This window comes from Peromyscus eremicus, chromosome 15 (genome assembly GCF_949786415.1).
Source record: "Peromyscus eremicus chromosome 15, PerEre_H2_v1, whole genome shotgun sequence".
Lineage (NCBI taxonomy): Eukaryota > Metazoa > Chordata > Mammalia > Rodentia > Cricetidae > Peromyscus > Peromyscus eremicus.
In genome coordinates, this window is record NC_081431.1 from 31,791,372 (window position 1) to 31,802,945 (window position 11,574).

Below are 11,574 nucleotides of genomic sequence, written 5' to 3' on the forward strand. Positions count from 1 at the left end.
TTGACAGCTGCTAATCATGTCTGTGAATCTTTTCAGACCAAAGTCTGCAGTGTTACAAAATGCCCGGATTTTGCCACCTCTGGACAGTGGGAAGTGGTCACTCTCCACGAAGGGAAGCAAAGCTCAGCTATATTTGATGCTGTCATGGTCTGCACTGGCTTTCTAACTAACCCTCACTTGCCCCTGGATTCCTTCCCAGGTACAGAATTTTCTACCAGTTACCTTGAATTGTCTCAAGGGACTCATCCTGATATGTGGTTGATCCCAGGATGAATTCTTGGAGCTCTTCCGATAAAAAGTTAAAATTGTGCTGTAACAATTTTTTTCCAAGTGGAACTTTGCCTAGCCAGACATTTTTTTTTTTTTTTTTTTTTTTTGGCTTTCAAACGAATTGTGAATGCAGACGAGAACAGTGGATAACTCACTAAGCAGGTTTCTGCTTCACTGAGGTTCAGTGCTCCTCCTTCAGTGACAGGCAGCACTTAGTCTTCTGAAACGCGAGGTGCTTACATAACATGTTCACCTCAGCAGCTGCTGCGTACTGCCAAACCTGGGTTTAAAGGACACAAAGAGCAGTGTCTTGGAATAACAGAGTGAGAAACCTGGTGTGTGCTTGCCTGCTCACCTCCCTGGGAGTGGGCAAACGAGAGCTTCCTGGCACTGGAGCAATAGTCAGAAGGGAAATTAATCTTAGGATTCAAGTTAAGACATTGTCAGGTCTCTGTTCCTTTACCTAGCTTTTGCAACCATAATTCATGTTACCCTATGCCAAATTTCACTTCTATATCAACGCAAGGAAATAGAAAATTCAAGGGCTTGAAGGTTTATTTCGCCTGTAGTAATCTTTCAAAAGTTAGACAAGGAAATTCTTCTCCAGATCATCTAGATATGACCTAAAGTGATCCCAGGATCCATCTTATAGTATCTCACCTACTTCCAGTGGGCCTGGATCTGCCCCAGAGCTTACTCAGCTCAGATCAGCGGAGGAGAAGTAGAACCTGAAAACTACCCTACAACAGAATTGCAACAAAGAACCAAGGTGGACCTCTTCCCAATGCAGGAGGCTTCCCTAAGCAAGCCGAGCCTGGGCCAGGCTCATCAGGGAAAGATGCTTTCTGTGCACATCTGATATCACCCAAGTGTACACACACACACACACACACACATACACACACACACACACACACACACACACGAAAAAATAAGCAAAGATCTCCAAGCTTCTACTTGGACACATTCCATAACAGACTCACATCAGCCCTCAAAGTGACATAACACTTGGCATTCTTGCCTGCAGATCAAAGCCTTGAAAAGCCAGCCAGCCATTCAAATCTCTCTAAAGGAGCTCCCAGTATAACATCACCCCCAAGAACCCAGGAAGCTCCATAGTACAGACCAAAAAAAAAAAAAAAAAAAAAGAGCATGTTCTCAGTACTCGCAATATATTACACTAAATACTAATAACACAGAAGTGAAAACAACATGTAACTAGTATTAAAGACATGAGCAGAGATTTTACTGAAGTTTGGTATAGGAATCGCAACCTACATAAGACCCAGAGTAACACCAGTAGTCCAAACTCAGAGACTTGTTCTGGATCTGCCCTGGGAGCTATATCAGAAGTCTTGTCAGATCAGAATAGAGCAGACTACGAATGCATGCAAGCCATTGTGTCTGATTTGAACTGGATGCACTGCCAATCTGAAAAGCACACACTAAGCCACATGGCTCACCAGATCACAGTCTTTTCCCTCACCTTTCTAGGCCTCTGGGGTGGGGAGTCGCTGACAAACAGAGAAAGTCAGATCACTTTGTCCAAATGTGTGTATCACAAATCAAGTGAAGAGGGCTCCATAAAGACCACAGCCCTTGTATCATTCTCGTCAGGCACTAGCTATGGGAAACCCGTGGCTCATGATGCTCAAGGAGGCTCTGAGCTCCAAGACTGATTCTGACTTTAAATGGAGACCTCCCAACTCTGCCATCTCCTCCCTACTTTGGGGTGGTTGTGAACCAAAAATTTAAATTCAGTGGAAATATCCAAAATATTCATCACAGGTTCTGAAACCAGTTCCAAAGGGGGGTTCTCAAGAGTCTTTGTAAAAAACAACATCACAATTAGAATTAGTGTACCATTTCCCCAAAATAATTAGTTTTATTTCTTTAGCTACATGCATTCTGGCATTTGTTAACACAGCTGTATTTACCTCCTGTAAATTCTTACTCTGTCCTCCTGTGAGGTAAGAGGGGAAGATATTGATCCATAGGAGACTCACGTGGTCTCAGATTTGTCCGTTTGTAACCCAAACAGCCTGAGTGGGAGACATTCTAAGGTAACTTACAGGTCTGGAGACAACTCTATGGTCCATCTTGGGTTTTCCAGTTGTCCTTTCCTGAGTGGTCTCTGAACTATATGGAGTTCCTAAACTTCATTAATACTTGAACTTGGTAAAAAATCTGTACCAAATACTAAATGATCTTAATTGTGGTTAAGTTTTGATCAGGATTTGTGCTAGAGTGTGAATGATTCAATGTGAACTAAAGAGCCACCTGGTCTTAAGACAGCCACTTCCTGCAATCACGTGTGCTTCTCCTCAGAGCCCAGATGTCTTATCATTGTGCTACAAAGGCCAGGGTCTCTGTTGAGCACATATTACTTCTGATTGTGCAACTCGGCCTTGAGAGGATTTTCCAAAAGCTTTCTGTTTGCATTGGATGTCTCAGTAGGATTTGGCACCAACTGCCTGAGCTATCTAGTGAGCCAAGGAGGTGTGGTCTTGACGTCACACACACACACACACACACACACACACACACACACACACACACACGGCCCTTTTTTTCTCTGAGTCAACTCTGACTCAGCGATCTCAGCCTGAGCTGTGGATGGACAGCAAACATCTCCATTTTATGAGAACCCTTGTGAATGGGAACCATGGTTCATTGATCTTATTCCCCCATCCCATATCATCTAGCACAATGCCTGGCATGTAGCCAGGGTCCCCAGAAAGTTTGGTGAATAAAATCGGTGATTCACTTCTCTGCTCCTGTTTATAAAAAGCCATACCACATAAATAAATCACCTGCCGACTAGAACATCACCCTCCCTCTTTTGTGCAGTATGTCTTATGTCACAGTGTTTCAGCTTAGTACTTAATCATTTAGTAAGAGAGAGCCCTGTCCAATGAGATAATTAACCCTTTTGCCCATAATCACATAAGTTATCAAGTACATAATTACCAGATAATATTTTCTAAAGTTGTATGTTCATATTCCAGAGTTTCTCAAACTAGAGTGTACTAGTATTAATAAAAGAAGCCTAAATCATCTTTCAAGGTGTTACCAAGGGAAAAATATTTATGCTTCACTTACCGATTTTATAAGTTCTCTATGTGCTTTTGTTTTCTCTGTAGGCATAAAAAATTTTAAAGGGCAGTACTTCCACAGCCGAGAATATAAACATCCGGACATATTTAAAGACAAACGAGTTCTTGTGGTTGGAATGGGAAATTCTGGCACAGATATTGCGGTGGAGGCCAGCCACTTAGCAAAAAAGGTATCTCTCTTGGTGTTACCTAATGAAACCTTCATCTTAACATGTATGTCCCAGCCAAATTGTTTGACATTATGATAAATGTCATAATTTATTTGGTTCAAATCTGCCATTTACATTCTCACTGAAGGGCTGATTTGGGCCTTTCTACTGCCTTGTCTTTATTTCCTCTTTGCCCCACCAGCCCCCTCCTCCTAGGGTGATCTTTCTCTTATATTGTAAAATACATTTACATTTGGCACAAAGTGAGCTTTCCCTAGTCAGGATGTGCCAAACACTGTGCTGGGCCCAAACCAACAAAATTAAGATCCACTCTCTAGCCGGGCGGTGGTGGCGCACGCCTTTAATCCCAGCACTCGGGAGGCAGAGGCAGGCGGATCTCTGTGAGTTGGAGGCCAGCCTGGGCTACAGAGGGAGTTCCAGGAAAGGCGCAAAAAGCTACACGGAGAAACCCTGTCTCAAAAAACCAAACCAAAAAAAAAAAAAAGAAAAGAAAAGAAATGATCCACTCTCATGGAGCATGAAGCTGTAGGAGAAACAGATGCCAGATAAATAAGTGAAAAAAAAGCATGAAGAAAGAATATTGAGGGCTCCTGACTTAGAGATCCCCCCTGTTACTTTGGACAAAGGAGTTGATGAATGGTTCATTCACTAGAACACCGGTTAATTGGTTTGAAGAGACTTAGCAATTGGGTGACATTGTCCTGAAAGAAAAGAAAGGACCTCCTGAAAACAAAACTTAGAAGGGGTGGGACCACTATAATCTCCACCTGTGGGAACATTGTTTGTCTTTCTCTAATTACCTGGAAATTTCTGTAATCATAAAACATGCTTTGACATTTATCTTGTCATTTCTGAATTAACAAAAAAATGCCCCCCCTCGGTTTACAGCAGAATTGGTGTCTACCATTCTATATCACGACAAAGAGGCAGCATCAGTCAGTGCAAATAGCCCATATCAGAACCTCGGATGGACCTGAGGCTCTTAGCATGTTTCCAGGGCTGTGTCCACTGATCTATGATGTTATAAAGTTATGCAAAAATAACAACACTGTCTGTAGCCTTCTTGCATCACTTAAGTAGGAGAAAAAGCAATCTGTTCAGTCTGTTTGTATTAACAAACAACAGATTGAGTAGCCAAATGTTTTGCTTTCTGAACAGTTATCCAGAAAATTACTTTTTGTGTAGATATCAAAACACTATTATCTTAGCTTGATCAGCTAGCTAATGAATGAAAAGGCCAAATGGCCAATATGACTGAGAAAGAAGGACAGGTGGAGGGAAGGAAGGAAGGAAAAGGGAAAGGAAGGCTTGTATTGATATCACCTTTGTAGACAACTCCCAATTTCCACCACGCCCTGTTCTCATTGCCTACACTTCCAGTGAGTAAATAAAATTACAACCAAATGTCTGTTGCCTTCTCATATGATACTTAAAGCTCCCCGTAAGTTGCTATTGTCTCTCAAGTCTGGTAAACAATGAGTATTCAATAATACACCCTGTGCTGTTTTAATACTCTGTATATTCAAACAATTAGAAGAAGAAGACTATCTTGTCAGGTGTGCATGTTCACAGTATCAGACATCAATCTTCAACCCCTGTAACTCTTCGGTTGATCCTAGGTTTTTCTCAGCACCACCGGAGGGGCATGGGTGATCAGCCGAGTCTTTGATTCAGGTTACCCGTGGGACATGGTATTCATGACACGATTTCAGAACATGTTCAGAAATTTTCTCCCAACTCCAATTGTGAGTTGGTTGATATCGAAAAAGATGAACAGCTGGTTCAACCATGTGAATTACGGTGTGGCTCCAGAAGACAGGTAAATGTATCTGACATACATAATTGTGTAATAACAATTAGTGAAAAAAGAGGCCACGATTGTGAAGGAGAGTGGGAGGGTGTATGTGAGGGTTTGGAGTGAAGAAAGGGGAGGGAGAAATGTTGTAATTATATTATAATCTCAAAAACCAAACATAACAAAAACCTTTACCAACAGATCTCTAGAATGTGCTTGTCTCATATAACAGAGACGTGACACTATTGGGCAGTAATTCCTAATCCTCCTCTCTCCATCTGCTGGCAAGTTCTGCTCTCTTCTTGGATGAGTTTGTTTTAGATATTTCATGGAAGTGTTAATATGCAGTGCTCACCCTTCTTTGACTGGCTTATTGGAGGATTTCCTTATTTTTATAGAGTAAATAATACTCCATTGTATGCATAAATTGCATTTTCTTTATTTAGTATTTTTTCCTTGGAAATTTGGGCTATTGCCAGGACATGATTAATGTGAGTAATGCTACAATAAACAAAAAAGTACTTTAAAAAAAAAAGTTTACTCACTAATAGGCGCGAACTAGCAAGTGCTCAGTATTTCTGAATTCCACCTTGCCAACAACTCTTTAAGGTAAGCATTATTATTATATTCTCTCTGTTAGTGTGAAAAAGCTCTAGTCACTTTGTCCTAGCTTGTTTAGTAGGAGGTTGGGCCTCAGATCCAGCAAACAGAAGATAACAATCTGTCTTTGCCTTTTGCATTGTTTCACTAGGGGAGCGGGGTTGGGGAAGGGTGCTGAGTCTCAACAGGCGCCCTAAGGTCTCTCTGTAGTGACAGTGCCATCTTGCCTTTGTGACCATTTTGATTTCAGTCTAACCTTTAATTAAAACCTGTAGCTTATCCCATTAGCAAGAACAAAGTGTCACTTTGTCATTCATTAAGTTTAGACAATCGTATTAGAGGAACAGAGCTGGTATATATTTGTTCATTCATTTGTCTATATGGAGATTTATTAGAGTGGCTTACAGGCTGTGGTCCAACCATGCCTGTCTGCGGGTAGAAAGGCCAGAAATACAGAAGCTATTCAGTCTGCAAGGTTGAATGTCTCAGATGGACTTCAGTGAATGTCAGAATCCCAAAGAAGTGGGCTCTTACTCCAGTGCAGGAGTGGACTTGCCAGACAGGAGAAGAGCCAGCAGGCAAAGAGCAAAGATTTCTTTCTCCCTGTCTTTATCTAAGCTGCCACAAGAAGGTGTGGCCTGGATTTAAGATGGGTCTTCTGACCTCAAGCAATCCAATTAACTAAAAATCCCTCACCAGTGTCCCCAGTAACTTGGGCTTTTAGTTAATTCCAGATGTAGTCAAGTTGACAACCAAGAATAGCCATCACAACAATTCAAATTCATTGCCAGGTACACTGCAAATCCTCTCTGGTCTCCTCCAGATTTCATTCCAGACCAATATGGACCTGTGGCCCGAGACCACAGTGGTGATAGGCAGGGACTCTCTGTTTGCTCTCCTCTTACCAGTTCTCTCTATTGTCCTCACATCTTTCCTTATTTCCCTCTTCTACCTCTAGATCTCTCCAGAGCTCTAACTCTTTCTGCCAAAGCTTTTTCTGTCTTTAGTTTTATCTAGTCCAGCTGGTGGCTGGCAGGACTGAAGAAACACAATTCCTCTCTCTTTGATGTAGTCAGTCTTTTCCCATTTCCGAAATTCCCACAACTGACATTTTCATATGCTTTTTCACTCTACCTAAGTGTCAGTACCTGTACTTTTCAGAGGAACAGAAGAAATCCCCAAGGACCATTTGAGTTGTCCAAACTCTGTCGAGCACACACTATAAAAGAAACTATGCTTACGACCTCCTACTCTCTCTGTTTCCATTTTACCATACTATCTCTTTCTGGGAATTCACCACAATCCATAAAACACGTTCAACTCATAGCAAAGCGACTCAACAAAAATGTTTTTCTCTGTTGAGAAGGGGGTGTGCCAGAAAAAGATAATGCTGTTTGTGTTCCTTTGGCACACAATGGTGATTTCCTTACACAATTATTCTCTGGGAGGAGGGAGAACTATATAGAAGGGCAGAAGTCCTTGCCAGATATGGGCTTCCCAGTCTCCCTTGTGGTCTTTTAGCATTCTGCTGTCTCTAGAACGATAGCAGTAGCTGAATGGTGAAAATCAGCAAGAGAGAGGCTGCAGAAGGCACTGGCCGCCCCCTCAGCTTTCAAACCCTAGTAAGTGGTCAACACATTTCTTAACCCTTCAATACGGTTCATCCCCTTCAAAGATTGGCAGCTCTGGTCCAGCCAAGAGAAGAGTAAAGAGGGCACTGACTCCACTGCTGACCTGCAGATCTCGCTGCTCATGTTTCTGTTTAGGGTTCAGCTGAGAGAGCCCGTGCTAAACGATGAGCTGCCAGGCCGTATCATCACCGGCAAAGTGTTGGTCAAGCCAAGCATCAAGGAGGTGAAGGAAAACTCTGTCATATTTAACAACACCCCAAAGGAAGAGCCTATTGACATCATCATCTTTGCCACTGGCTACACCTTTGCTTTCCCCTTCCTCGACGAATCTATAGTGAAAGTTGAGGACGGGCAGGCATCGCTGTACAAGTACATCTTCCCTGCACACCTGCCGAAACCAACCCTGGCTGTGATTGGCCTCATCAAACCCCTGGGCTCCATGGTACCCACGGGAGAAACACAAGCTCGATGGGTTGTTCAGGTCCTAAAAGGTAACCGTGTGAGAAATAGCTCGATGATGGGTTGTTCAGGTCCTAAAAGGTAACCGTGTGAGAAATAGCTGGGCGCATTTATTAAGTTGTTGTCCGCTATGTGACCATTAATACTGGAAATTAAAAATGGAATCCATTCAGTAAGAGTTATTCTGGCCTAGTGACTTCTGTCATCACAACACAAATGATAAATCGGGGATTAAAAAGACATGTGCCTCCCTATTATTTGGACTGAATCAACCGGTTCAATAAAAATTAAAGGTTCGGTCAATTAAATGACATCGTTCGGTCAAACCGGGTTTGAGGTTCTGTCACATTAAGTAGCTAGTAAGATGGCCAAATATTCACCTTGCCAGGCAGCGGTATTAACGCCAGGGACACACCACCAGTCAGCGCAGGCGACGACTGACACGTGCAGAAGGACAGGTAAGTAGCTGGGTGCCAGGAAGATGAAAGATACACAATGACAAAGCAACCATACCTCTCAGTCAAAACCTAGAGCTGAAGTTAAATTGCACCGTCATGTGTTTATTTTACAGGTGCAACTACAGTACCACCACCAAGTGTCATGATGGCGGAAGTCAATGAAAGGAAGAAAAACCAGCACAGCGGGTGAGTAGACTGATGGGTGTCCTTTATGAATGATAGTGTAATTGGTGAAACAGTTAAGTGGGGATGAGCTTTACACTCCAAAGAGAGGTGCCTGAGACTGAAGAAAATCTTAAGACAGCCTGTGTATGGAGAGAGGAGGCAAAGGGCTAAATGGAAGCATCGTTAAATTCCTGGAATCATCTAGCATCACCCGGACCAGGCAAGTCACCCCACACCTCACAATCAGCAGGCAAAGTGTGTGCTTCCTGGGAGGCTCTGTCTACTCAAGAGGTCTCTACTGGCTTTATTATTTTCATCCAAGTTGTTAACTCTAAAGCAAGAGTCAGTTGGCCTTGCCCTTTGGAACAGACCCACTGACCTACTTTTTCATTTTCATTTTCAAATAGTTGTTGAAGATAAAGATTTTGCAATTTTTGTTAGATAAAATTTAAACCAGGGTGACTGTATGTGGTTTTGTTTCAAGGCAGCCATGCTCACTCATTGTGCATTGTCAATGGCTGCCTCTGTGTTACCACAAAGATGTCCTGCAGCAGACACAGAAGCCCTGTAATGGCCCCCAAAGCTGTTAGCATTTCCAGTGGGCCTTCTTCAGAGGGGCGTGCTGCTCATGCTCTGCTCTTCATGCCCACTCAAGGACCAAAGGGAATGGAAGAGATGTGGGCAACAAGGAAGAGACCCATGACTACTATCTGCTATGGCTCCCGAGCAGCAAAAATACCTCTGACTTTATCTGTTTCACTGTCTGCCAAGCAAATCTTTACTTGAAGATCTAAAGGGCTCTATGGAAGATTTTTTTTTTAAAGAAGGAAACATTTTTAAAATGAGCTAGTAGGATTACTCCATTTGTAAAGTGCCTTGCAAGCATCAAGACTTGAGTTCAGTCCCCAGAATACACTGAAAAAAAAAAGCCATCTGTACCGCCAAACGCTTTCAATCCCCAGTGCTGAGGAGGCAGAGTCCTAGGGCTCATTGACTGGTCAGCCTAACATACTTGGTAATTTTTCAAAAAAGGCTCTATTTTCAAGAACTGGCCTGAGGAACAACACCCCAGATTATCTTCTTGCCTCTACACACATAGACACACATGCACACACAGACACACACACCTGCATATACAAATGCAGCCACACACTATGAACATTCACACACATGTGTACACACACTAAGAAATTAGCCAAATTCATTGGCTTATACCTGTAATCTCAGTGCTTGAGAGGCTGCAGCAGGAGGATTGCTGCAAGTCTGAAGCCAGCCTGGGATACACAGTGAAACTCTGGCCAGTTTGACATTAAGAATAAGTCTTTTTTTTTTAATTACTCCATTTTAACAACTGACTTATCTCATTCATAGATTCTCACATTTCAAATGTTGCTCTATCCTTGTCTGAGCATTAAGGTCCCAAACAATAAAAGTGCTGTAGATATTTCTTCTCTAAAAGATGGGGGTGGGTGTATGTGTACGTGTGTGCCTGCATCTCGTGCATGCAGAGGTCTTCAGAGGCCACAAGAGAGCATCCGATCCCTGGAACTAGAGATACAGGCAATTATGGGCTCCCATGTGGGTGCTGGGAACCAAACTTAGGTCCTCTACAAGAACAGTAAGAACCCTTAACTGTTGAGCCATCTCTCCAGCACTGACTTTTTTTTTTTTTTCGTTAATCCTAGAATATGGCCTTGTCACATTATAGGACACCAGTATAATGGATAAATAATTAGAACTACTGGATAATGTAGAATCTTCCTGCCACAAAAGTCAGCCAATGAGTCAAAGGGCTAATAGTAGAGGTATGAGAATTTCACTCTGTGGAATTTTGTGGCTCATCATATTGTACAAATGAAGAAATAACTGAGCTTTAAGAAAGAATGAAGCCATGTGTGGTGACTCATGACTGTGCTCTCAACACTAGGAGGGGTGAGGCAGGAAGATTGCCATGAGTGAGACACCAGCCTGGGCTGCAGTTTGAGACCCTGTCCCAAAGAAGCAACAAAAGAAATAGGAAGAGACCACTTTAGATGTCCATGGGCATAATAGAAGAATACATCAGGCTGTTCCTGATCTTGTGGCAGTGTTTGTTTTGGACAAAGTCTCCATTTACTTGTTCTAGGATTGTTATCATTGTAACTATCGTTCCTTTTCTTCCCATTCTTCCTATTGGAAAGGTTTGGCTTGTGCTACTGCAAGGCTTTGCAATCAGATTATATTACATACATAGACGACCTCCTGACCTCTATCAAGGCAAAACCGGATCTGCGGGCCATGCTCCTGACCGACCCACGCCTGGCTCTGAGCATCTTCTTTGGCCCGTGCACACCTTACCATTTCCGCCTGACTGGTCCAGGAAAATGGGAAGGAGCCAGAAATGCCATCTTGACCCAGTGGGACCGGACACTGAAAGCCACCAAAACTCGAATCGTACAAGAATCCCCATCTTCCTTTGAAACTTTGTTTAAACTCTTTAGTGTTCTGGCTTTGCTTGTGGCTGTTTTCTTGATTTTCCTGTAAGAAAAGCATCTGACTGGCTTTTCAGATGCGTGGGGTATAATGCTCCAATTCCTCTAATGTAACAACTTTCCTTCATAGTCACAAACCATGTCCAGAGAGTGAAGGCCAATCTCTCCTCTCCCCTAATCACCACACTGGCACCCTGGTATTGCTGGGCCTCTAACAGCTCCATCAAGTTTAATCCCAAAAGATAATGCCCAACAATTTTTAGGGATCCAGGCCCATTTTTAGGGAGGAACTTCCCCAGGGAACACTCTGAGTACTCTTTCCCCTAAAAACTCTTTTCCTAGATCTTAATGAAAACCCCTAGCTCACTGAGTATTGGTTTGCACTAAAATGGTTCTCTGTGGATAGGTGGACTACAAATAAAATGAAAGTAACCCCTTG

At 42.7% G+C, this 11,574-nt stretch overlaps 1 protein-coding gene across 2 annotated transcripts in view; it reads left to right on the top strand.

The window, feature by feature from the left end:
- The window catches only part of Fmo1 (flavin containing dimethylaniline monoxygenase 1), a 31,752-nt gene extending 20,178 nt beyond the window's left edge, over nt 1–11,574 (top strand). For both annotated transcript variants that reach the window (XM_059280829.1, XM_059280828.1), the window contains 6 exons: nt 37–199; nt 3,414–3,556; nt 5,176–5,375; nt 7,718–8,073; nt 8,613–8,685; nt 10,845–11,574. In XM_059280829.1, the coding sequence (XP_059136812.1) occupies nt 37–199; nt 3,414–3,556; nt 5,176–5,375; nt 7,718–8,073; nt 8,613–8,685; nt 10,845–11,187 (1,278 nt within the window). In that variant the 3' untranslated portion in view covers nt 11,188–11,574. The remainder of the gene's footprint in view (nt 1–36; nt 200–3,413; nt 3,557–5,175; nt 5,376–7,717; nt 8,074–8,612; nt 8,686–10,844) is intronic.